Raw genomic sequence first — 26,432 nt, forward strand, 5'->3', positions numbered from 1 at the left:
AAAAAACCCTCCAACAACTCTATAACTGATGAATCCTTATACTATTTCTTAACACGTTTTGTAAATATAGTCTCCAAAGAGGTAACAAAAATTTGTTTTAGGTTCTCTTAGTCCTGTAATTGCCAACTATAGAGAAAGCCATGAGACCGGGGTTGCTATATGACTATATGTGTTTGATATATTTAAAAAGGGACCCCTGCCATGCTATGGTTAGAATAATACATTTTATCCGTAAGCCCCAATTAATCTATTGTTTTCAGAACCTGGTGCATTTCAAAAACAAGTTAGGTCACCGTAAATAAGAAAATAGACAATTCCTTAAAATATAAATGTGTTAGGCTTATGATGTTTAATATGTGTATATCCTGAAATCAAAAATGTATGAAACAGTTTGAAGAAAGTTTGTGTAATGCGACAGATTTCTTTTTTTCCTTGTTTTGATGGCAATTTGAATTTTTATTATATTAATCTTCAGCCTTTGCTTCCATTTCCTCTGCATCATCATCTCCGTCAACCTCTGCATTTTCTTTTTCCAATCGTTCCAGCTGTCTGGCAAGCTCAGTTTCATCTGTGTCTGTGACTACCTTGGGCTAAACAGAAGAACATTTCAGTGATATACTTTAATAAGGATGAGGACTTTTTAAGCTGCTTTAATAGGAGATGGGTGCATCTCCTGAAACGAAAGAGTTTCCCTTTTCCAGAAACCTATATTCTTGCAGTTTAATCCAATTAATAAAACCCATTTAATAATGTTATACGATTAAAATAAGCAACCAATGTTTTAGTAGCTAGTTCAATGTATGCCATTTATCATATTAACAGGCATCTCAGTGGGGAGCCTTGAGAAAGCCTAATATTTTACAAGTGATTTGTTTTATGGCTTATATTTTAATGTCCAAACACAGGAATTTAGTTTTTATACATATACCATGCATTAAATATTTCCAAAGTTTACATATAAATGTTATGCAAAATTGCATGTTTATTCACAACTGTAAGACTGTACCTCCATTTGCACATTGAATACTCCTCTTTTCTCCTCAATCTTTTCCTTGATGACGGACATTGCTTGATTCAGCACAGAAAGGCCTTCTGTCCTCTCCAGGGTTGTGGTAGTCATTACATAACGAGGTGGGGCAATAAGATTTATCTACAAATACACAAGCAATTGAGCTGTAATAATGCTATTTGTCTCTGGGCCATTGCCCAAAATCTAAATGCTGTAAGCATTTGTAATATTTAAGCTCCATCAGCTAAAAGACGGTAGGTCTTCCATAATGGAATGAGGCTATATAATACAAACACACCTCTAGCTAGCCTAGCTATGGCTATACCCATGCCGTTACGACTTATGTTAAATTTTACCTTGCCTTAACCCCTTAATGACAAAGCCCGTACATGTACGGGCTATAAATGCATGGTTTTCAATAGGTTTATGGACCGCCCATTGTCCTTAAGGGGTTAAATGTGCCTTGGAAGCTACATGTGGACTTATACTGCACATAAGTACGCTTACAAGCATACTGGGGTTAATTCATATATAGTGCTGGTATGGTTTATACATTCCAGGGTATATTTGGGGAATATTAACCAGCAAATGTTCCTTTTAAAACAAGAGCTTTTTGCTCATTGATGCCACACACTGAACACATCTCACATTAGCTCTTGCTATATAAAAACACTATATGAATTTAACATATGTACCTCACTTATGTGAACGTTTGTTTTCATTAGCTTCTAGATTGAAAGCTTGGGAGCAAGGTCCTCTTCACCTAATGTATTGATTTGTCTTAGTCTATCCCTTCTAGTTTTGTCATACCCTTTCAATATGTCTATTGTAAAAAGACCTGTGTCAATTGTTGGTGCAATATAAATAATAAAATTAGTATGAGCCTTGGTCGTGAGGCTAGGGACAGCACCATTCGCGCTGTGAACCTTCTCCATTTTGCCAAGCGTTCCAACCTTCCCTCTATCCTCCTCTCCACGGATGCCGAGAAGGCCTTTGATAGGGTCGACTGGACCTTCATGTTAGCTACTCTCCGGCGCATGGGCTTTGGCCCCGGCCTGCTGACTTGGATCCAGTCACTCTACGCATCTCCTACGGCTCGCCTTTGTATCAACGGATCTCTCACGGACCCTTTTCCTATATCTAACGGCACGAGGCAGGGGGTGCCCCCTGTCGCCCCTGCTGTTTGTGCTCTCCTTGGAACCCCTGCTCCAGGCCGTTCGGTTAAACCCGGACATACAGGGTCTGACGGCAGGGGGGTCAAGCCACAAGGTCTTGGGCTATGCCGACGACCTTCTGTTCACCATCACCCGGCCTCGTCTATCCTTGACGGTCGTCCTGAAGGAGCTTTCTGATCACTGGAAACTTTCTAATTTTAAAATAAACATGTCTAAGTCGGAGATTCTCAATGTCAACTTACCCCCAGCGGACAGGGACTCCCTGGCTGCTTCCTTCCCTTTTAAGTGGTGCCCTTCCCAGCTGAGATATCTGGGTGTTTGGCTGACGGATGACTTCTCTCACCTCTTTAGCCTTAACTTCCCTCCCCTCTTGACATCGATTCGATCTGACCTGCTCAAGTGGTCGAGACTTAGGGTCTCCTGGTTGGGTAGGGTTAACACCATCAAAATGAATGTTATGCCTCGCCTCCTCTACCTGTTTCAAACCTTGCCGATCTCCGTCCCACCCTCTTTCTTTTCCTCTGTCCGTTCCGCCTTTCTCCGTTTCCTGTGGGGCCCTCGATCACGACGCATCGGTTTTGCTACGCTGATCCTCCCTAAGTCTAGGGGCGGCCTCGCCCTGCCCGCGAACATATTATCGCGCCTGTCATTTGCTGCGCATTGTGGAGTGGACCCGCTCTCCGGCCCACAAACAGTGGGTGCGAGTGGAGAGCGTGCTGCTGGGCCTCCCGATCTCCTCCCTCCCCTGGCTTGCTGTGGATACGGCGCGTCGTCTTGCCTCCCCTCACCCCTTCCTGTGTGCTACGCTACGGGTCTGGTACTCTTTGCTCCGCACTACACGGCTTTCTTCTGTCCCTTCCCCACTCACCCCGCTCAGAGATAACCCTGACTTTCCGCCTGGGCTGGGACTCAATCTTTTCCCCGCAGCGACTCCGGAGGGTGTCCCGAGATTCCGATCTTTTGTGACCCCTGCGGGGCTTAAGCCCTTGGATCACCTTGTCGGCCAGGGGACGACCTCCCTGATGGATGGGCTTCGCTACCTGCAACTGTAAAACTTTTACCGGTCTTTGGCACGGAAGCATAACGTGCCGCGTGACCTCTCCCCTTTTGAGTCCCTGTGTGTGCTGGATGCCCCTCTATCCCACGGTATCGCCAAACTTTACAGCCTTCTCCTGTCCGCCCTGACCCCTCACCCCCTGCATTCATGGGGAGGTGGGAGACGGCGCTGCAGGTCGTCCTTACTGAGGAACAGTGGACCAAGATGTGTATCTTCGCACACAACTGCTCCCTCAGCGCTAAAGACCAGTCATGTTTTGTGTTTTCAGCTCTCTTAGGTAAAGGCAAGAGATCGAGAAGCTCAAAATGAAAATTAAATTATTTTTACCTTAATTGGCATATTTTCTGTAGAACAACTAAGTCCTGCTCTCAAAGCATCCTTTACAGCATCAATGCCCTCGTATCCATAGCATGCCACTTCAATATCTTGAAAATAAAAATATAAACAAACATGGAAAGCAAAATCATTAAAATTGCAGTCTTGGCAAACAAAAAAACCCCATCAAGCGCTGCTTCATATTTCATAAACAATATTAACTGTGAGTAAATATGCTAAAGCATTTATTAAAAAGCTCACATACCACCAAGTGAATAATTTCCTTTACGGAACGTGCAAACTTATGTGGACAGTGCTTTTAGCAAACAAAGCTATGTGGCATGTTACAGTTTGGAAAGCAATAATTATAATTGATTGAAAAGAATCACACAAAGATGGTTTTGCAGTTATAACTATGCATTATGCAGACAAAACTCTGTCCTTCCTGCTAGAGATCACCAAGGTTAAACCCTTCATAATGTATTATGAAATCCATAGGTGGCAATGTCATCTGCAAACAGTTTTGTGAATAAGCAACAAAGTAATACAAATGATGACCTATATCACAGATATTTACAAGCAAAAGTATTGCCTATGAGGTAGAGGTTACATCCGATACTTGACTTAAGGGGGGGGGGGGGACCACGAAAAAATATATACCTGCCCTAATTTTTACAGCTTGTGGGGTCAAACGTCTATTAATGTTATCAATAAGAACACGCCTCTCTTCCTCTATCAAGTCGAGTCCATCCAGAACAGAAGGGTCGCTGAAATTAGAAAAAACAAAATATGTATTACCAGTAACGATCTGGATTAGATCAGGGGAGGGTGAAGGTTCGAAAAGAAGAGAAGTGATGCTTACGAGACTGCTTGCTTAAATGCATCATAAGCTCCATATCCTGGCCTCTTGTATTTATCATCAAACACCCAAGCTGTCCTTTGAAATAAACTCTCTAGCTGTTCATCCTTTGTGTATTCCAAAACTTCTGCCACATGACGAAGGATGCTGTAAACCTGTGATGAAACAGTAACGCACTCTTCAATTTCCAAAAGTAAGAATTGTCATTTTTTTGTCAATCTTGTTCTACATTATGTGTTACGACAAGGTAATTATCAAAGTGCACCCATACTTCAAGTAGTTTCCTATTTTAGGTTCTAAACTTTCTGTACAGACATTCAACTTCTCATTCCACTTTCTTCCTATGAAGGTCACCATTATCAGACTTACTTTTGTTTTTTATATATATATATATATATATATATATATATATATATATATATATATATATATATATACATATACACACACACACACATATATATACACGTTGTTTCAGGAGTGGACAAATTTGGTTTGGATCTAGGAGCCAGCCAAACAATTTAAGCTTTTTTTTCTTCATCAATCATGTTTTTATTTTCTTGGCACCTGGAGGTTTGTTGAGCCTTGCCATAAACTAACACACATTTAGACACTAACACCATACACAAATACAGTATGGCAGGGCTTGACAAATTTGTTGTGAATCTAGGCGCCAGGTAAAAAAGTTAGGAGCCAGGATTTTTTTTAAACTAACAGTTGGTTAGGAGTGATCTGATCATCATCAGTCCACTTACTAAACTCACAGCGTTTGACCTGGAAGCACCCTGGACTTTCAGGTCAGTGCTGGGGGGGGGGGGGGGGTATAATTTTTTTTCCATTGATGTTCCATTGGAGCACAGTATTGACTGATATTTAGTCCCCACAAGCTTGTGGGGACAAATGTTAACCCCTGCAATGCCACGAATGTGTCATACATAATTGTGGCATTGAAGGGGTTAACGCTGCACTGTCGCTCTCAGGGAGCGATCAGGCAGCAGGGGAGGGTTGGGGCTGCTCTCCACACTCATGTGGAGACCACAGTACCCTCTCTCCTGTCCCTGAAGCTGCCTCTGTAGACCAGTCATTGCAGGGGGGAGTCTCTGATGACTGCTGTAGGCTTCCATGCCTACAGGAATCATCACAGGGCTTGTGGGGGCTCGTTTTAGCTGTTGCTGGCTTGCCTGGGCTTCCAGGCAGACCACCAGCAGCAGAGCCCCGTACAAAACGGGAGTTAACGCGGCATTGAAGGGGTTAACGCTGCACTGTCGCTCTCATGGAGCGATCAGGCAGCTGGGGGGTGTTGGGTCAGGTCCCCACACTTGTGTGGGGACCCAATCAACACACAACCCCTTTCCCTGAAGCTGCCTATGGCAGCTAAAAACACGATTGCTGGTTTTGCAGCAACCGCGTTTTCAGCCTACAGAATCACTCCGTGGGAGTGATCTCAGGCTCGGGGGCGGGCTCGGAGTAGCTGTGCTGTCTGCCCAGACTCCTGGGCAGACAGCAGCGCCCCCGTGTGGTGACTCAGCCTCTTACATCCACAATTTTTTCTGGATGTTAGAGGCTGACAAAACCTAGACGCCAGGACAAAATTCTCTGTCGCCATGACGACCTGGGATTTGTCGAGCCCTGCAGTATGGCATTAGCATACATGGTGTAACAAACACCACACGCTAGCACAACATTCATGCACACAATGGCTAACACTACACATATATAAAATTACACACTGACACTACAGACACTCACTGAATCTGGCACTACACATTTACACACACACACTACAGTACACACACTTCCACACTGATTCCAACATTACACTAGGGCTGCAACTAAAGATTATTTTAATTAAATTAATCGATTAATCGGATAAAAAAATGTAATTTTTTTTCTATTTAAAATAATGTAATAAAAAACGTACAATTTACACTTTCATCTCTTTATCACAATGGCCTCTCTCTATTCACCTTCTTATTTTACTGACATAATAATAAAAGCTACAAGAACCCAAACACAGTGTTTCTCAAACTAGGTTTTAATACAAAGTTATTAGTAAATATTAATTCATATAACTATTTTTCATATTTAATAAAAACTATGAGAAAAAAGCCTTGTTTAAATTTTTTTTATTTACCAAACTGCCCCCGGCACATCTGACCCCCAGCTTGCCACTCTGCCCCCATATATGCCTTATACCTCTTATATGCCAGTGATATGCAACTGAGCCCCCTGATATACCTTTTACCCCCAGATATGTTTTATGCCCCCCTGATATGCCTAATATCCCCTATATGCCACTGAGCCCCCTGATATACCTTTTACCCCAGATATGTTTTATGCCCCCCTGATATGCCTAATATCGATATGCCTTATACCCCTATATGCCCTGAAATTCATAATACCCCCCATACACCACTATAACTCACCCATACACCACTCTGGCTCCTCCCCCTCCCATACACCACTCTAGCTCCTCCCCCTCCCATACACCACTCTGGCTACTCCCCCTCCCATACACCACTCTGGCTCCTCCCCCTCCCATACACCACTCTGGCTCCTCTCCCTCCCATACATCACTGCCTCCTCCCCCTCCCATATACCACTTTGGCCCCTCCCATACTCCACTCTGCCTCCTCCCCCTCCCATACATCACTTTGGCTCCTCCCCCTCCCATACTCCACTCTGCCTCCTCCCCCCCTCCCATACTCCACTCTGCCTCCTCCCCCCTCCCATACTCCATTCTGCCTCCTGTCAGCCACGGAGGTTCACAAGACACCAGGGAGCCGGGTAGAGAGGCAGAGTGCCGTATGGGAGGGTGGCTCCCATACACCCCTCTGACTCCTCCCCCCTCCCATACACCGCTCTGCCTCTCTACCCGGCTCCGTTACTGACAAGAACTTTCACTGCAGCTTCATAGAAGCCTCAGCGTAAGTGAAGGGCAGTAACGGAGGCTGTCTGTGTGCATCGTTTAGACCCCCACCGGCTGACAGCGTTGCGGGGGATCTGGATTCTAGTGTTATAATCAGATCTCTGTTTGAGGTCAGATTATAATTTTTATAATCGATAAAAATCGATTCGATTAATCGATAATGAAAATTGTTGACAACGATTTTCATTATCGATTTTATCGATTAGTTGTTTCAGCCCTACATTACACATATACATATACACATTGACTGACACTACAGTATACACACATTCACTACTGCCCCCTCCCCAGCGTGTGGAGACCAGCCACGCCGCTGCCTATCTTATGCCATTGTGAATCCGGCATCCTACGTTTTTCTGCAAGGACATGTTGAGTGGCGTGAAGCACCCAGTGGGATCATGTAACATAACCTGTTACAGTAAAGCACAGGGTGCTAGATTCATGATGGCATCACTGCAAAAACCTGGGCACCAGGAAGGGGCTTATAGTCCCCATGGTGACCTAACGCACGAGGTTTGTCAAGCACTGCCTTGCTACAAACGTTAACAGCGGACATATATTTTTCCAACTAATGAAGTTTTAAATCAGAAAACAAGGGTAACACACGTACCCCTTAGTATTAATTAGATGGCAGAGTTTCAACTATGAGGAAAATAGTGGCCAATTCCTAAACACAACATACATTGATTTTACAAAAGGTAATAAAAGTTATTTGATATATTTTGAACTTGCATTTTCAGGTCAAAGGACACTAGTGTCTTAAACAGCTTCTCTGGGAGAGAAGTTACAAGGTTTGTAGAATCAATACTAAAGTATTTGCAACGTACTTTAATAAGGATTCTTTGTTGAATATTCTGCCTGAGACACTAGAGCAGACCTGGGCAAAGCACGGCCCGCGGGCCACATCCGGCCCGCTGAATAGCTCGGACCGGCCCGCAAAGAGTGTCCTGGTGACTCACCAATGAGTCCGGTGTCCCCCCCCCGCCCCGGTCACTTACCTTAAACTCCTGTGTTGGAAGCGTTTGTCTCGGGTGCCGGCGCTTTACGCTGGGCGCCGGCATATGACGTCAGACGCCGGCGATCAGCAGTGAAGCGCCGGCACCCGAGACAAACGCCTCACGCTTCCAACACAGGAGTTTAAGGTAAGTGACCGGGGCGGGGGGGGAGATCCTGAGAAGGGGGGGTTAGGGAGTTAGAGGGGAGATACTGAGAAGGGGGGGTTAGGGAGTTAGAGGGGAGATACTGAGAAGGGGGGTTAGGGAGGGAGGTCTTACTGTGTGTGTGTGTCTTACTGTGTTTGTGTGTGTGTGTCTTACTGTGTTTGTGTGTGTGTCTTACTGTGTTTGTGTGTGTGTGTCTCACTGTGTCTGTGTGTGTCTCACTGTGTCTGTGTGTGTCTCACTGTGTCTGTGTGTCTCACTGTGTCTGTGTGTGTCTCACTGTGTCTGTGTGTGTCTCACTGTGTCTGTGTGTGTCTCACTGTGTCTGTGTGTGTCTCACTGTGTCTGTGTGTGTCTCACTGTGTCTGTGTGTGTCTCACTGTGTCTGTGTGTGTCTCACTGTGTCTGTGTGTGTCTCACTGTGTCTGTGTGTGTCTTACTGTGTCTGTGTGTGTCTTACTGCGTGTGTCTTACTGTGTTCATAGCTTATTCAGTTATTGTAATAAATATTTTAGCCCATTTTTTAGCTCAAAATATTTTTTCCTTTTTTTTCTCCTCTAAAATCTAGGTGCGTCTTATCAGCAGGTGCGTCTTATAGAGCGAAAAATACGGTATGCACTCCGAAGCCTTGTTCATTTTGTTCACTTCTGTGCTGTGCTAATAGTTATTCAGGCCTTACTTATTCAAGCACCTCTACCAATGACGTAGGCTTGAATAACTTTATTAAACAGCACATAAGTTAACAAAATGGACAAGGCTTCGGAGTTTGTAGAGGTCTGGCCCTCTAAAACCATTCCAATTTCTCATGTGGCCCCATGGGAAAATTAATTGCCCACCCCTGCACTAGAGTATACCTTTAAGATGGGTTTCAGCTCTAATATTTTCTTAATGTAAAACCTGGAATACCTATATAGCCAATTTTGCCAATATTTAAGTGAAAACATACAGTTTTAGATTTGGTAAACTTGTCTTCACATTTCAATGCTTCTTCAGGTGAAACTCGCCTTTTGGACAAGTCTATGTAGCCTGCAAGACAAAACAGTTTATTTAAAGACTGTTGAATTAAAAAAAAACATTCTACAATAGGACCTTCCAACACAAACATATTGAAGCACTAGGAGTATGTGTACACAAACGCCTACCATGTCTCTACCTTGTAGCAGCATTCAGAAACGAAAGCACAACCTTTCCGTGCCATTGGCACGGACTTGGGCAACCAGCTAGGGTAGCAAACCAACCGAAGCCACGTAAGATCCTTGTATAATGTTTTTCATAAATATGCCGTAAGTTCAATCAAAATTATTGGGATGGGCTATTGGTACTTAAAAGTAGAACCAAAAATTCCTTTTAACCCCTTAAGGACAATGGGCGGTCCCTAAACCCATTGAAAACAATGCATTTTGAGCCTGTACATGTACAGGCTTTGTCATTAAGGGGTTAAATATAATTTATGTCTAAATGAAAACAAAAAAAAAAGCATTTCTTGCTAAATCTATTGGATAAGACTAGGTGCAGTATTCCAGCTTTTTAACAAATTACTTTAACTTATACCAGGGCTTCTCTCAAAAAAAACCAAAACGCTTTCAATGCTGATGTTCCATTGGAGCACAGCATTGACTGATATTTAGTCCCCACAAGCTTGTGGGGACAAATGTTAATCCCTGCAATGCCACGAATGTGTTATACACAACTGTGGCATTGAAGGGGTTAACGCTGCACTGTTGCTCTCATGGAGCGATCAGGCTCATGTGGAGACTAAAGAACACTCTCCCCCTGTCCCTGAAGCTGCCTCTGGCAGCTGGGACGCAATTGCTGGTCTATAGACCAGCCATTGCAGGGGGAGTCTCTCTGATGACTGCTGTAGGCTTCCATGCCTACAGGAATCATCAAATGGCTTGTGGGGGCTCGTTTTTGCTGTTGCTAGTCTGCCTGGGCTTCCAGGGACGCAATTGCTGGTCTATAGACCAGCCATTGCAGGGGGGAGTCTCTGGTGACTGCTGTAGACTTAAAGATCATGAGAAATAGCGAAAATCTATGTCTTTGATGGAGACATACATGGCTGTAAAATAATCTGAATAAGGACAGAATAAAAAAAAAATCTAGCGCAAAAAGCTACCTTGTGTTAATTTTGGTTTAATGTCAATTGAGACAGTAGCTATTCAACTGCTTTCACACAGCTTCCAGTAATGGCAAAGACATTAGAGGGATACGACATATAAATTTTAAAAAGAAGTCTGTAAAAGGAGAACGACAATTTTGTTCACAGCGATAAATTTACCTTTGTCTTTATCAACTCGTATGACAACAACACACTCGTTTCTGCCAATGCGGATAAGTTTGTTGATAGAGCGGATACGTCTTCTCGAGAGCTCGCTAAGCAAGATCATGCCCTCTATGTTGTTGTATTCTAAAAGGCTGACATATGCTCCCATCTCAGCGATGGACCGTACGTTGACCATGACTACATCATCCACTTCGGGAAATTTGTGCTGGTAAAATCTACAGCTTAACCCTGGCATCCTAAATAAATACCAGAATTTAGAAAGAAAAAAACCTGAAATAAACACTGTAAATCTTTGTACAGTGTTATCTACAGATGGTATTTTCTATGACATCATTGGAAACACTGCATATCAAGGAACATCCTATCAACAAGATCGGAACGATTAGACAATTTGTAAATAAACTGCATAGAATTTCCATTACTATATCCCAGCAGGATCAAGGCTATTACTGTCAAATGTCACTTGGAGAGCAATGCCCTGGGTATAATGCCATTTATCTGGCGGTATTTGGCGGTGCATTCACAAAAGAGGGAATTTGCAAGGGGGGGTTGGAAATTTCTTCCTACGATCACGATACGTTGTAAAGGACAAATGGCCAGCGAGGTCCGAGTTGGCTATGCGTAATTTGGAAGACTGAATATGTTATAAAAGCTCAGCGCTGTCCTTCCTGCCCATTGGGATTTGCCGTTCGTAAAGCAAAGTAACAGCAGTGCATTCGACTGCTCGATCCTCCTGAAAAAATTTTGGGTTCACATTAGATTGTCTGAAACACGGAAACTAGTATTATAATTGGGGTGGAAAAAAAGGACACACAAACGGGTCAACGATTTAACTATACATAATCAAGGGCAATGCTCAGTAAACACCTTCTTCAACAAGTGCTGAGCTGGCCCTTTATAACGCATTTATATATGCATTATGCAGGGCCAGCTCAGATTTATGCAGGAGAAGCTGGGTTTTGCCCCTGATAATGCACAGTAAAACTTTACGGCAAGCTACCTCTTTAATGAACAGACCCCAAACATATTTCATTAACCGCCAGTCGCGTACATCACCGGTTAAATAGATTTTTTTATATCTATATATATTAATCAGTATACAACAAGAGTAAATATGGTTTTTACTATGCGGTTATATATAGCACTTTTGGGGCGTGTATCGCTCTCATAATGCTTTGTCCTTTAGTAGCAAGATCGAAAAAAAGCCCTGACGTCTGGCGGTGCCAATGGCTTAGCTGCCATGTCACATGTATATGGAAATCCGCATGTTTTTGTCATTAATTTAAAATATAATTCTAATAACGTCATTCACAATTTAACATTCATAGGGTAACAATGCCGGTACATAGAACAGCCATACGAAAGGCTATATGGATTGGTGTCATACAGTTGTAGGACCACGGACGATCAGCCAATGCATTTAACCTCCCATACGCCAGTATGCAAAGCACCGTTACTCATTCCGAATTAAAAGCAATAATAACGATCGCTTACTTGTCTTAGTTCGTCCGGTCCTTAAATATAAAAAAAAAGCGGGCCCCAGCTGCCTTACTGTATAACACACTGCGTTATTTCATCAGCACGCGTTCCGGCAAGAGGGCTCTACGCATGCGCGCCAGGGGCTCAGGACGCAGTGTTATCGAAATGGAGGCTACAAGGACCCCGTTACCATAGTAACGGAACAGTAGGCGCCTGTTCACAAAATAGAAGTTCATAAACAGAAATTGAAATAAGAAAACTACGATTTTACTAATAAGTAAAAGGAAAAAAAGCAATACTAACATGTCAATTGTTTAAGGCCCTCTAATAATTGTCTCACAAAGAGTATCCAACCAGAAATATGGTGAATAAGTTCACGATAGAATATTGAAGTCATAGCAATCCGGTTGTCTCTAGAAACTTACAATATTGCTAAAGTAATACGGAAATATTCCTAAACAATACTTGAAACAGGCATGCCGTGGGCTTCCCAATACCTCCGTACGAACTACCATCTTTAGGGAGTAGCTAAGCGCGTGACAACTATCTAAAGCGACTGGAGGTCATGTGACAACTCCTTTAGGGCTCGGTGTCACATGACTGCTTGTCTACCTGTCTAGTGTATACCCCAATCTGCGACGGAGAACGGATTCAGTTGGAGAGTGACGGCACAAGGACAGGTTGTTGGACCGAACGAAGCAAAATGTCGGGCAAAGACAGGATTGAAGTGTTTCCATCCAGAATGTATGTATATATTCTAATCTGTCGCCTCATGAAAGAGGAACGTGCTGTTTATTACCCCATCACTGATAGTATAGCTCTAAATTAAGATTGGGGCATCTGGTGTTGAGTCTTTCACAGTGTAATGTTAGATTTGAATGCAATTGAATTTGTTTATGGTGCATTTATGTCTGTTATGTATGTAGCCATACTCCTGCCGCGTATTCATCCCTATTCTCTTCTTATTCACTCTGCCTTTGCCAAGTCGTTTAGGCCAGCAGTGTAGATAGTATTCCTTTCTTGTGGTCTTAATATTAAAGGTACATTAGACGATCATCAGTTATTTTGCCTATATAGCCAGTGAATTGTAAAAACGATTTAAAGAATAACATGTTGTTGACATTAAACAACAAAATTCTAGGCTGTTGTCAAGGAATGCAACACAGAATCAGAATTGCGGTGCTACAAGGGGCTTTATTCACTAAACGGAGAGTTGAGGATTCAGCGCACTTCACTTTTAAGGTCCAACACTGGCAGGGTTCTCCAGAAAGAAAGGATCCGCTGCATAACTACACATTATACATGGCCAGCCAAGCTTTCTACAGCAGAAGCTCATTGGGGATTGTCCTTTATAATGTACACTGAAGACAAGATAATGAAACCACAATGCTCCCTATTGGTGAATAGACCACAGAGGAGTTAAGTAGTAGAAGGCCATGTCGGGTCTATGTTTCTCTGATCTAGAGAATGGACAGAAGTCAAATCCCAGTAAATATCATAACTGATGTTATTTAGTGTTTTAAATAGTGCCATCAAATTCCGTAGCGCTGCACAATGGGTATATATGACCTAAGGCTCTGAAAAAAGAAAATAAACACAAAAAATATCCCCTCCTAGTTAAAACTTAATCTTTATTGAAACAAGTTAAAAAACAATTTATGCTAAAAAGTCTATTAGAAAACATGCTAAAACTGACATAATGTGTAAATAAAATGGTAAAACCAAGTCTGGTCATATGAATCTTTCTAATGCCATTAAGGGGATATCCAAATGATGTATTTTTCTAGATGAGTACTATTATGCAACTTTAGAATTAGTATCACTCTCGGCTTGTGAGATGTAGACATTTTACTGTGGGGGGGGGAGTAGAACTTCAAAAGGCAGTTGCTTTATTGAGAGATTTTGTATATACTTCAGTTCTGAAAGGAAATATGCAACGTGTATATGTGTGTGTGTATGTATATATATATATATATATATATATATATATATATATATATTATTGTATAATTCTAATAGAAGACAAAAATAAGCTAACATAACAGGATCAAATGTACCCAGGAAACAAATTAATGTAGGGGTGCTGTACTGTGGATTGGGAAAATTGTATAAAAAAATATCTAGTAAAAATGTTTTTTATAATTCTGATTAAAGATGTTTGCAAACCAGGACCCCTGAACACGTATGATACAAACTGCAGTATAAAAACCAGAACCCCTGAACACGTATGATACAAACTGCAGTATAAAAACCAGAACCCCTGAACACTTATGATACAAACTGCAGTATAAAAAACGCTTAAACGCATTTTTTTTTTTTAATCTAAATGTTTAAGTAACGCAAATCATCTCTTTGAAGGAGATAGGGCAGATCCATGCTTTTAGTGTAAATACTAGATATGTTTAGACAACACAAGCTATTGGTATAATTCCCAGAGTAAACCAGTAGGTAAGCGGCGTTCTGGTGGCTGTGATTTAGCAAGAACTGGAAAAGAGTGGATTGTGATTCTTAACAAGGAAAATAGTACAGATAAACACCCAAGATTAAAATGGCATAATGATGCACACCTTTAAACATGACCTTTAAGACCCTCAAGGTCAGCTGTAGAAATACACACAGAAAAGTTGGTATTTTTTACCCTTTGTGTCCCAGACATGAACAGGCTGAGTTGTGGGACTTATTTATGTATTTCTTTATTTGTTTTCCCTGGAGATGTGATTGTGTGATGATGATTCTCTGACAGATAGCCGTGAGGTCATATTTTCCAAAGCAAAGTACATATGGAGAATGTTGTTCGTTTATTTTGACCCTATCCAAGCTACATTATTTTACTAAACTGTGCCAGTTCAAATATGTTACTTCATCACATGATCACAGGGTACTTTTAATAAGCGTTAGTAGGGCCAGTGGCGTAACTACAGGGGTCACAACTGCAACAGTGCCCGTCTCTCTCTAGAGGACCAGGGCAATCCCTGCAAGCACTTGTCTCTGTCTTCTTGTGCCAGTTCAGAAAGGGCTTTCCAACCATGACCGGGCCAGTCCAGTTCGGAAGGGCCCTTCGTAAACAATTTTGGGTCATTACGTGACCTAGCGGTGAAACCGAGGCATGTTGGCATTGGAATCAATGATTGGAAAATGACCTCTGTTTATTCTGTCGCACTTCTGACTGCCTCTATATAAATCAACATCAGCGTGTAACATTCTTGCTCGTGCACAGTGGCGGTCTGAGTTGCATGGTGTAAAAACCCCTGGAGTCTGTGCAAAATTGACTTTAATATGCATTTAATATGAAAATAAGATTGGAATGGCGTCTTCAATTGTCATCCGGGAAGAGGTAACTGTGATTTTACAACAGACGGCATTAAGTAACCAATCAGCCCATCCAGTCCTGAGGTTAAGACTTAAACTTTAATCAGTCATTTATTTTGTATTGGCCATGAGGCTATCCTGATAGATATACCATGCATGTTTACATTCCCCCACTGCATTAGCCTCTACCATTTCTGATGGGAGGCTGATTATCTACCACCCTCTGGGTACATTAAAATGCATGAAATGTGAATGCTTGGCTTGTGTACTTTCACAACATTATGTCAAATGTCCATATTGTGTAAAGTCACACGCAGTTACTAAGATATCGGATATCGACTAAGCCGCTTCAATGAATGGCTAAAAGAAAATCACATAAAAGGCCAGCGCACATAGTTTACATGTACATAGTTTAGAGAGGGGCACCCAGAAAAGAATACATGGGGAAGTCCTAAAAGGCAAAGACACTTGATGAGGTATTAAGATTGATGCGGAAGTAGAGTTAAAAATCTAAAATGCAGCAGATAGATGGCCTTTTTGGAAGTCATGCACGTATCAAACTACCGGTACACAAATGCAATGCTGTTATGCTGAGCAAAGTCAAACCATTCAGAAATGGTCCCTTTATTTTAGTGTTATCTGGTATTGTTTAAGACTCTTGTGCATTTATGATATCTTTACCCCTTTAATATCTCGCACATGTTACTAGTTTTCGGTTGAAGTCTACACCAAGGTACTTTTATGTGAAACGTAAGCGATCTATGTCTTTGGCTTAATAGAAAATGTGTTCACACTCGTATATAAACATATATTCATCGGATATTGTCAAATATATTATATCCTTACAAAAAACACATCAAAGTACATATTGCATGCCAGTGTACCTTGTGGTTCTTTATTGGCGCAAAATAAACAATATACAGGCCTGATGAAGACCAACAATATTTGGGTCTATATGGACATTGATGTGTTTTGGGAATGAAACATCTTTTGGAAAATATGGTATACATTCATGCGATTTCAATTAGTGTGCATAGAATCTATTTTCTGTAACTTTAGGTGGTTCATAGGCCAGTTGTCTTCTGACGGCACCTGTCAGTTTGCAATTTTAGTCTAATCTTTCAATATTGTATATTGTGTATTTAAATTTGGTTTCAAATGTTTGTATGATAAAATATATTGATACTTTAAATCAATTAAAGAGCCCGTGACGTTTTGTTACCGTCAGTGCGTCGGGTATACAGTAAAAAAATAACTGTTTTTCATTGGGGAGAAAAATATATCCGCCCTAAATTCCTCTAACAATAATTTGTCTTCCAGGGCTCAGACCATCATGAAAGCTCGCTTAAAAGGTGCACAAACAGGACGCAACCTCCTAAAGAAAAAATCTGATGCTTTAACTATGCGATTCCGGCAGATCCTTAAAAAGATTATTGAGGTGTGTATTTGAGCTTTCTTTGCTTAGGTTCTGAAGTTCAACATCCTACCTATCTATTTAAGTGGAACTGGAAAAATAAAATGTCTCACTTTATTTTGTGCAAAAGGTCCCTATAAGAGTTTTTTTGTTTTTATCTTGAGATTTACAAGTATATATTTGTGTATGTATTTGCTCAATTATGACTTTTTTTCCCCCCAAAAAAACGACTAATAGCAGCATTTTCGCCCCAATCGCTGGCAACGCAGCTTTAATGGAAGCCCCACAAATGTGGCTTCCAGGAAAGAAGGGAAAAAATAGACGCCGAACCCTCCAATTGCTGTGGCAGCCAGTAACAGCGATGAATGGTTAAAAAGGATTAATCAGGCTCCCCCAAGCCGCAATGCGGGATTGGGGCAGCCCAGGGTCACCCAAAAAAAGGGGCTGCAATTGCTGGGAGCATTATTTTTGGGATTTATTCACGTGATCACTGAAAATCAATCATGATCATGCAATTAATGACAATTCAGTATTCTTTGAACACTGAGTTGTTAAAATCCTCCCTCTCTTACTGATAAGCTTTGATCTTGTGTCGGAGAGAGATTCTGAAAATAAAATTACCATATTTGCTCAATTATAAGATGAACCCCAAAAATTTGAATATTAATTTAGGGGGAAAAATCAAGACTACCCTTTAAGAAAAAAAGTTTTACTAGTAAATATTAATTCACATGCAAATAATTTTTCATATTTAATAAAAACTATGATTGAGAAATTTTTTTTTGTTTTTATTTAACCTGCCCCCCAGTTATGCCTTAAACACCCCTATATGCCACTCTGCCTACAGCGATGCCTTATATCCCCCTATATGCCACTCTGCCCCCCCCCCCCGACTTACCAGAGCTTCCCCAGTCTCGTTCCTCGTACTTCAGACCACTTGGTGTCTAGTGGGGACAGCTGGTGGACGTCTGCGCGATGCGCATAGACAGCCTCTGCTGCCCGTTGGGTCACCTCACGCCGGAGCACCGGCGTGAGGTGAACTTCTGGTGCTTAGTCATAGACACCCCATCTGTCCGTATCGTTGGTGCTTTTATGATGGAGCACCGGACGGTCACGCCGGCGCTCCGGCATGAAAGCCCCCAGAGGAAGTGCCGGCAGCGGCGGAGGTTACCAGAGAGTAGGTTCCAGGTCTGGGTACTATGCCTAATTTGAAGTATGTCCTTTACTTCCTCTATCCTATTTTTGGAGCATCTGGGACAAATGAGGGTTTTGTCACCACTGTGTGACATTAGTTGAAGTTATACCTGAGTAAATATTTAATCACCTTAACAATTCATTTGTCTATAATGAAGTCCTAAACGCATAGCCAAATGTATCTGAGATATACTTAACAATGCTTTTTTCTTTTTTTGTTAATCAATATAAAGAGGTATTAATAGGCACTAAAGTGGTCATCTTTTGAGAACGTTTTGTGATATTTTTTAGGTCACCTCATTGACTGAGCTACTCTGTGTAATACAGAGTGAATTCAGGGAGTTGAAACCACAGCTCTCCTGCCAGCTCTGGCCTTAATTAATCCTCCGTCACTTGACTAGAAATATATGCTGCGATTTTGAGAGATACAATTATAATGCCTATTTTTATATAATTTTTGGATTTTGTACAGAAAGAAAAAGTCAACAAATGCACTACCATCATGGTAAACAAGTCTATTTAGGCAGGAATTTGCTGTTTTAGGGAAATGCTTTTTTTAGTTTATTTAGCTTTTGATTAAAATTACTTTTCGCTCTGCAGACCAAGATGCTTATGGGAGAGGTCATGAGAGAAGCGGCCTTTTCACTTGCTGAAGCAAAGTTCACAGCAGGAGACTTCAGGTAAGCAGTTGAAGCCAGAGGCAGATTCAGTGACAGAGCTGACTGCTTCTTCAGCCGCCGCACAAGTATGGAGACTAGCCCCAACCCTCCCTTTCTGCCTGATAGCTTTATTAAGAGTGATTGCATGTTGTGGGGACTAAATCACAATCACTGCCATGCTCTATGGAACATTAGCATTAAAAGAGTTAAAAATAAATAAATTAGAAAAATAACAGCACTGACCTGGGAAGTCAAGGGTTTCCAGGTCAATTGCTGTCAGTTAAGGATCTTCTGCGGTTCAAATCAAAAGTGGGCTGATGATGATCAACAGGAGTGATCTGATCATTATAACCGTGCCCTAGAAATAGAGAAGGGTCATATCGGGTAATAATAAAAAAATTAATACATAATTGTCTTAATTGGTTTCACTGATCAATTCCAGTGGCCTAAACTTGTCACAAGTGATCTAATAGCGATTTATTTATTTAAGCTAGTAAAATGTGACCCAATATACCCCTAATCAGATTTCTTGTGCTGTTTTATGGGGTTACCTGAAAACGTGACCTCCACTGCCCTACCCATGCATATGCTGTATTCCTGTACTGGGGGGGGGGGGGGTCCAAATAAAAATCACAAGTTTTAGTAATTTCACAATGTACTGAAATACATTATACAATATATTTTTTGGGGAGGGTGTTCTAAATAAGTCAATCAGTTGAGACAATCAATCACATAGCAAAAACACTAAAACTGCTCTGGTCATTCAGCACAAACATGGTAAAAAAATTAACAAACCCTGGTCCTGAAGGGGATAAATATGGCTACTTCTATAAGATGTTTTGTTCATTGTACTGCAGTGTATAATACTATATTCTCACATCTCTCTTTTTTTTTCTCCTCCTTTTTAAAAGTACCACTGTTATCCAGAATGTGAACAAAGCACAAGTTAAGGTCAGGGCAAAGAAAGACAATGTTGCAGGTATTGTCAATGTTGCAGTTTATTTATTTTGTTTATATTACGCAGTTGTATATGTGTATAGTTTTTTCTTTGCCTAAAACTCTTAGTTCTGTCTGATGTCCTTTTAAGATCTACCTTTTATTAATTGGTGTTAAGTTATGTTACCCCGTGGCAGTATATCATGGTCGTAGACTAACAGACTCGAAATCGCATAGTATACAGCAGTTAACCTTTTTTCTCCTACTATGTTTGTGATCAAAACTTGGCTTATTAACATTGCATTGCAACTGTGTGGCATGGATTCACGGATTTGCTTTGGAGATTTGCTCCAGAGTTCAGTTGTTCGTAATGCACAGAAGTTACCTTCTATAAAACATTCATATTTGCTAGAGTTGTTTTGTTTATTCATGACGTTTGGAATGTTATAAATTTAAATTCTCTGGCCCCTCCCCGGGGCGTCAACATCCGCCATACTTTGTATGGCGGCGGACGCCCGTTTTAAAAGCGTTGATCGCCTCCTAAACTTAAATGGTGTCGCTGGAATGCCTCGATCAGGAGGCATCCAGCGACACCAAACACTTAACTGGGGATGGACTGCAGCTGCATGCAGTCTTCACCATCCGCAAGATGGCGGCGGCCCGGGAAAATTCAATACAGAAAAACAATAAAGTCTAAAAAGTTCGCTAGACGGTCTCCAGACCCTCTAGAGAACTCTGGCTCCACTTGCAGGTTGAATATAGGTACTGCATTCAACGATGCAAGTCAATGGAGCTCAGCTTTCTAATCACAGTGTGATTAGAAAAAATAAATTAAAAATAAAATAAAATTAATAATAATTAGAAAAAAATAGTAAAAAACCAGTAAAATGTAAAAATAATTTCCCACTGATGTCACTATCAGGGGAACCTTCAAGTTGAAAAAAAATTAAAAAAAAAAGGCAAAAAAAAAATATATATATATAAAAAATATATTTTTGTGAGCAAGTCCTAAAATTAGCATATTAGCTTAAAACAATTCTCGCATGGAAAGAGTTAAAATACTGGCATATTAAATGCCCATGGGGTGTCTACTTTTAAAAAATGTATGATTTGATGGGGTAAATTGAATTGGCCGGGTTCAACAAGGTCCCAATTAACACGGGGGGAAGGATGGCCACACATCTAATTTCCAATTAGAAAAATGCACACGTACCAAATGTGGCCTTTTAGTTCCCCCCAAAAATGACAAACCCATTATCACTGTACTGATATGTTGCTGAACACATATTGGGGTGTCGTGTGACAGCGGCATATACCAGGAGCTGTAAGTTCATACATAAAGTAGGTGTGTGTGGGAAAAATACACACACAAAAATACTACTGCAAACTTTGAAAAAATGCTGGTGGTAAAATGTGTGCATGCAAAGAGTTAAAATACCAGCATTTAAAATACCCTGGGGTGTCTAGTTTTCAAAAATATATGGTTTTGTTGGGCACACTGAAATGGCCCGGCTCAAAGATGTACCAAATAGGGCATGGGCAGTGGATCCCCAAATGCCAAAGTTCAACATTGAAAAATGTGCATGCCCCAAATGTGGCTCTTTTGCCCCCGAACAGCCAGGCAAAATCATTCATGTGGGATATCACTGCGCTCAGGAGATGTTGCTGAACACATATTGGGTTGTTTTGTGATAGTGACATATACGAGAACTTTTGAATTCATACCTAAAGTAAAATGTGTGTGAAAAAACAAAGGCAAAAAAATTACTACCATAAAGTTTGACAAAGGCTGATGGTAGAATAAGTGCTTGGAAAGGGTTAAAATACCAGCATTTGGAATACCCTGGGCTGTCTAGTTTTCAAAAATATATGACTTAATGGGGTAAATTGCATTGGCCGGCTTCAAAGATACCCGAAATGGCACATGGGGGGGAAGAATTACCAGATTTGGAAAAAATGGCTTTGAAATAGCAAAACGCTACCTGTACTTATTGCTCCATAACGTGCAGAAAAAAGCAAAAAAACATAAAAACATTGGGTATTTCTAAACTCAGGACAAATAGTAGAATCTATTTAGCAGGTTTTTTATTACCTTTTATAGATGAGTAAAAGATTTTTCAACTAAAAGTCATTTTTTTCTAAATTTTTCACCATATTTTATACTTTTTTTAATAGTAAATAATATGATACAATCAAAACAATGTCCTTCTTGTCCTGAAAAAAACAATATCTAATATGTGTGGGTTCAGTAAACGGGAAAGAAGAAAATTACAACTAAACACGAGCAGCGCAGAAATGTTAAAACGGCCATTGTCACGAAGGGTACAAAAAGTAAAATCAGCCTTTGTCACGAAGGGGTTAAAATGTCTAAACCATGCTTATTTTTGTTTTTTTGTAGGTGTAACCTTGCCAGTATTTGAGCATTATCAAGAAGGCGGTGATAGTGAGTATACCTTTAAAGTAGCTCTTAATGCTTCTCTTTTAATACAATTATTTGCGTCAAAATCACAATGAGACCTTGTACTTATTTATATCCCAAGTAAATTAGATAATGAATATATACATATTGAGCTAGTACTAGGTAAGCCGTAGTAGGCTCAAGCCATCTGTCTGGTTTTGGCTTTGAACTGGAAAAGTGCAGAGGGATATGATGACATATATAGTGACATCACATCTGCTTCTGCTCACAACATCTTAATTCATTTAATAATATTTACAAAACTGTGGCACACTTTTTGATGTTCTAAACTATTTCGCAGGCTATGAATTGACAGGCCTTGCTAGAGGTGGTGAGCAGCTGGCCAAACTGAAGAGGAATTATGCAAAGGCTGTAGAACTACTTGTAGAACTGGCCTCATTGCAGGTAAGATATGAATGTATATTGGTAGGTTGGAAATAACATTTTCTGCATCAGTTAGCTTCGTAACAAATATGCTTCGCTTATGGGTTGAATTTAGGCTTATTCCTCAAGCACTCCCTCATTGTTTTAATGTGTGAAACCAAGTTTATGTATAAAACATCTGCAAAATGAGTTGTACATAAAAATGTTCATGGGTTGTTACCATCGTAAGAAGCTGTCTGTATATGCACATTGACACTAATTCGTTAAACACTTAAGGACCAGCCTGTTTTTTTTTCTTTTTGTACACTTCGTGATTGAGGCTTTTTTTTTACATTTTTACAGTGCTGTAACTTTTCTTCTCTCTCGTTTAGCAAACAGACACACGTTATTGGTCATTAAGGGGTTAAATGCCTGTATGAATTGTGGTCAAAAATAGGTTTTCTGTAAGTCTAAACAGTAACCTATTTAGTTTAAATATGAAATTCAAATTACAGCTTATTTTGAACAATGATTATCAACAGGTTTATTAAGGACTGTCTGCTGCAGATGGGGTTACCCTTTCTGCCACTTAATGTTCTGGTTCCACACACATTTCTTCTCTAATGGCTGGCCAGCCATCCACCCTGTAACACCTGCCCAACCTACAGTTTCATGTTACATCAACATTAAAGGATGTCTTCAAAAACTGATTCATGTTATATTTTATTCTGTTATAGACCTCATTTGTTACATTAGACGAAGCTATTAAAATCACTAACAGACGTGTTAATGCTATAGAGCATGGTAAGTGAACATTTACAAGAAAAACATTATTTATTTAAATATTTTTCTTTGGATATGTGGTAAAACTATTTCTTTAGACATAATTATCTTTTACCATAAGGTTTATTTTTTTTTTTTATAAAAAGGTTGAAGGAAAGTATGTTCACATTTTGAATACAACATGCAGTTTGAAGGTGCTAGTTCCCAAATAGCAAAATAGGTTGAGAGCCACAAAGATTAATTAAAAAAATAAAAATGTTTATTTTGACACATTACATGTACTGTATTAAAGTAATTAAAGTAATGTGCCTTCTGTAGCAAACTCAAAAATCATTTTCTGCCTTTTGTTCAGGATGCAGATGTTTTAATTTGCTTACTGTTAAATTTGCCTCTAGGTGTAATATAACATGGTTATTAAAAATCATTAAAGGAACTATGAAAATAATGCTGATCGTACATGTTAAGAACAGAACACCTGATGTTTAGATCCAATGCTGCTAGACTTTGCCATTTTTTATTTCACAACATAATGCCTGTTGCCTCTCATGAATTTCTCCTTTGCCTTTTCCCCCCTCTCACTGAATAAGAAACTCTGCAAAATGCTATTTTGGTACTCTACAACAGTACATACTTTCTGAACTGATATATTCCTTACTTAGTTTGAATCTAAGGCACCTTTTGCCAAAATCAGTAGCTAGTTTAGGCTAAGTAGACTAGCGGGTAGGCTAGTCATTCTCTGAATTCTCTTACAAGTAAGTAATCTCTTCAAAATGAATCAGTCTGTTTCTCTTTTTTTCTTTTAAGTGATTATACCCAAAATTGAGCGTACTTTGTCTTATATTATAACTGAACTTGACGAACGTGAAAGAGAAGAGTTTTACAGGTATGGGATTCCACCTTTTTTTTTTATTTTTTATTTATATATATATATACTGTAGGTTTTCCTTTTGAGATAGTTAATTTTATAATACTTGTTATGCATGGCTGTTGTTTTGAATTGTACAACCATGGCAGGGAATCGCAAAACTGAATAATCCTGGGTACCTACAGTATTCAGGACTGCTCTTACTCAGTGGCAAGCATAGATCATGGCCCAAGCACCACAGTGCCGCTGCTTTCCACAGATCACGGGGATGTGATATCTTATACCAAAGCTCCACTTCTTTTACATCTGCTTGCTCCTTCCTGGGGGGTAATTATTCCTGCTCCAGATCCTGCAAGGGCCACTGTATATATTTAAGGGTATTCAAGGTTTAATTGTTTTTAAATTTAAGACAAAGGCTTTTTAGCATTTTATTTCTGTTTTTCCTTCAACCATAATTTACATCTTACTTTATTGTTTTTGCAAAAGACCAGAGAGTGCCCATTTATTTGTACAAATCTATCTATCTAATTAGTATGAAAAATTCTGAAACTTCATTAAGGTGAAAAAGATACTTTTGACAAAGACCCAAACTATATTCAAATATTTGTCCTGGTTTTTTGAAATACCTTATACATTTAGGATTTTTGCTTGGCATATATTAAAATATTACCCTTGGTCTTTAACGGGTTACATTCAACATTTTTCTCTTTTTAAAGGTTAAAGAAGATCCAAGAAAAAAAGAAAATTATCAAAGAAAAAGCAGAGAAGGAACTTGCTCAATGGAGTCAGAACACTGGAGGCTGTGAACCAGCTGATCTACTGCGCGAAGACAAGGATGAAGATCTACTGTTTGATTAGCATTTGTTATATCTGCTTGTGGGGAAGGTGCACCATGGTACAGCATATCATACACAGCGGCATTTAGTACATTTTACTCTAGTGCATTGTTTTGTCATTGCTTTTTGTGAACATCTTAAAGATACAGTTTTCAATGACATTATATTACCAAGATTTTAAAAATATAATGCCAAATCATTCTGTCCCCCCTAATGCATTGTCCTTTTTCAGTGATTTAACTTATTAGTGTGGCAACTTTTATTTTTTCTAATTACAATGTCTTTAACAGCATGGCATGCAGAACTATATAACAAATTAAAATGTGAAGTGTTGCATGTATTTATTCTCTGTAACATTACCACAAGTCCATGGCACCCAATGGGATAAACCCAAAGGTATCGAACGGTCCTCAAAGTTTTCTGGCGAAACCTAAGCAGTCTTATGTCAATAGGAACTGGTTAATTTGAGTAATTTTAGATAACAGGATCTTAGTAACTATAGTAAACACATGGCAAAAAAGTTACTCTTATAATCTTATATAATCAGACCTCAAATAGAGGTCTGATTATAAGACTAAGATACAGATCCCCAGCAGCGCTGCAGTGGACCTGGATCCTCCTCTCTGGCAGCCGGTGCAGACAACCTCCATTGCATCGCGCAAACGTTACCCGGCAGCATATCAAGGGGGCAGAGTAGCAAGCCATGGGGCAGATGTGCATAACTGGGGGCAGGTTGAGAAACAAAAGTAAATTAAAACAAAAAAAGCATTTTTCTCAAATATGAAAAAATAGTTTACATGTGAATTAATATTTACTACTAAAACCTTTTTTCCTATGGTAGTCTTATATTCAGGCTTTCTTTTTTTTCTAAATTAATATTCAAATTTCGGGGGCTGTCTTATAATCGAGCAAATACAGTATGTATTTGGGGAAACATCCTGCAGAATGTACTTTTCAAAGCATTGGTCTCTTGTCTGCTCTGATACCACAAATCCATTTTAAAATCCGTTTTTTCCATATGTCCTGTGGATAAAAGCAGTTCCAAAATATATGTAACACTGTCTCATCTTGGGTACACTGATCTCTGGGGCATTTAGCGGTGGCACCAAGACCTTTCCTGTGCTGAAATTGTCTAGTTGGCAAACATTCTTGCACTACCTGCCATGCAAAATCTCTCAGAGTTGGCTAGAAAATGGCGACACACATTCTGCCAAACTCTTCTGGACTCTGTGAGAGAGTATTGTGCCACTTGTTCAGTTTGTTCCTTTTGATAATATAGCAACAGTCAGCTTTCTTTGGATTTGATAAAATATCCGGGCTAAAATCTTGGGAGGTGATAAAATTGCAT

At 40.1% G+C, this 26,432-nt stretch overlaps 2 protein-coding genes across 2 annotated transcripts; one reads left to right on the forward strand and one right to left on the reverse strand.

Annotated features, from left to right (window-relative positions):
* Positions 1–464: 464 nt before the first annotated feature.
* On the reverse strand, positions 465–11,023 carry LOC149275827 (eukaryotic translation initiation factor 2 subunit 1). Its single transcript, XM_089504251.1, has 7 exons — positions 10,783–11,023; positions 9,451–9,530; positions 4,419–4,570; positions 4,217–4,323; positions 3,569–3,666; positions 1,007–1,150; positions 465–590 (listed from the first exon to the last, which is right to left on the reverse strand). Exons 1-7 carry the CDS (start codon positions 11,021–11,023, stop codon positions 465–467), a joined length of 948 nt encoding a protein of 315 aa, XP_089360377.1.
* Positions 11,024–12,970: 1,947 nt separating this feature from the next.
* Positions 12,971–25,106, forward strand: LOC149275828 (V-type proton ATPase subunit D-like). The gene is made up of 9 exons (XM_089504252.1): positions 12,971–13,011; positions 16,897–17,014; positions 18,785–18,864; positions 19,755–19,822; positions 22,178–22,222; positions 22,539–22,642; positions 23,338–23,404; positions 24,188–24,266; positions 24,965–25,106. The coding sequence occupies exons 1-9, from the start codon at positions 12,971–12,973 to the stop codon at positions 25,104–25,106; spliced, it is 744 nt and encodes a 247-aa protein (XP_089360378.1).
* The last annotated feature ends 1,326 nt before the right edge of the window (positions 25,107–26,432 follow it).

Source organism: Sceloporus occidentalis, unplaced genomic scaffold (genome assembly GCF_023333645.1).
Source record: "Sceloporus occidentalis isolate IW3139 unplaced genomic scaffold, rSceOcc1.0.p SCAF_263, whole genome shotgun sequence".
NCBI classification, from domain to species: domain Eukaryota; kingdom Metazoa; phylum Chordata; class Lepidosauria; order Squamata; family Phrynosomatidae; genus Sceloporus; species Sceloporus occidentalis.

Excerpts from the sequence above, each read along its gene's own strand:
- LOC149275827 (XM_089504251.1), bottom strand. The coding sequence starts at position 11,023 with ATGCCAGGGTTAAGCTGTAGATTTTACCAGCACAAATTTCCCGAAGTG. Across the intron at positions 1,151-3,568 it reads CAGAAAATATGCCAATTAAG|ATAAATCTTATTGCCCCACC; the intron begins GTAAAAATAATT and ends GTGTATTTGTAG. Across the intron at positions 591-1,006 it reads TATTCAATGTGCAAATGGAG|CCCAAGGTAGTCACAGACAC; the intron begins GTACAGTCTTAC and ends TCTTCTGTTTAG.
- LOC149275828 (XM_089504252.1), top strand. The coding sequence starts at position 12,971 with ATGTCGGGCAAAGACAGGATTGAAGTGTTTCCATCCAGAAT. Across the intron at positions 13,012-16,896 it reads GAAGTGTTTCCATCCAGAAT|GGCTCAGACCATCATGAAAG; the intron begins GTATGTATATAT and ends TTTGTCTTCCAG. Across the intron at positions 24,267-24,964 it reads GAAAGAGAAGAGTTTTACAG|GTTAAAGAAGATCCAAGAAA; the intron begins GTATGGGATTCC and ends CTCTTTTTAAAG.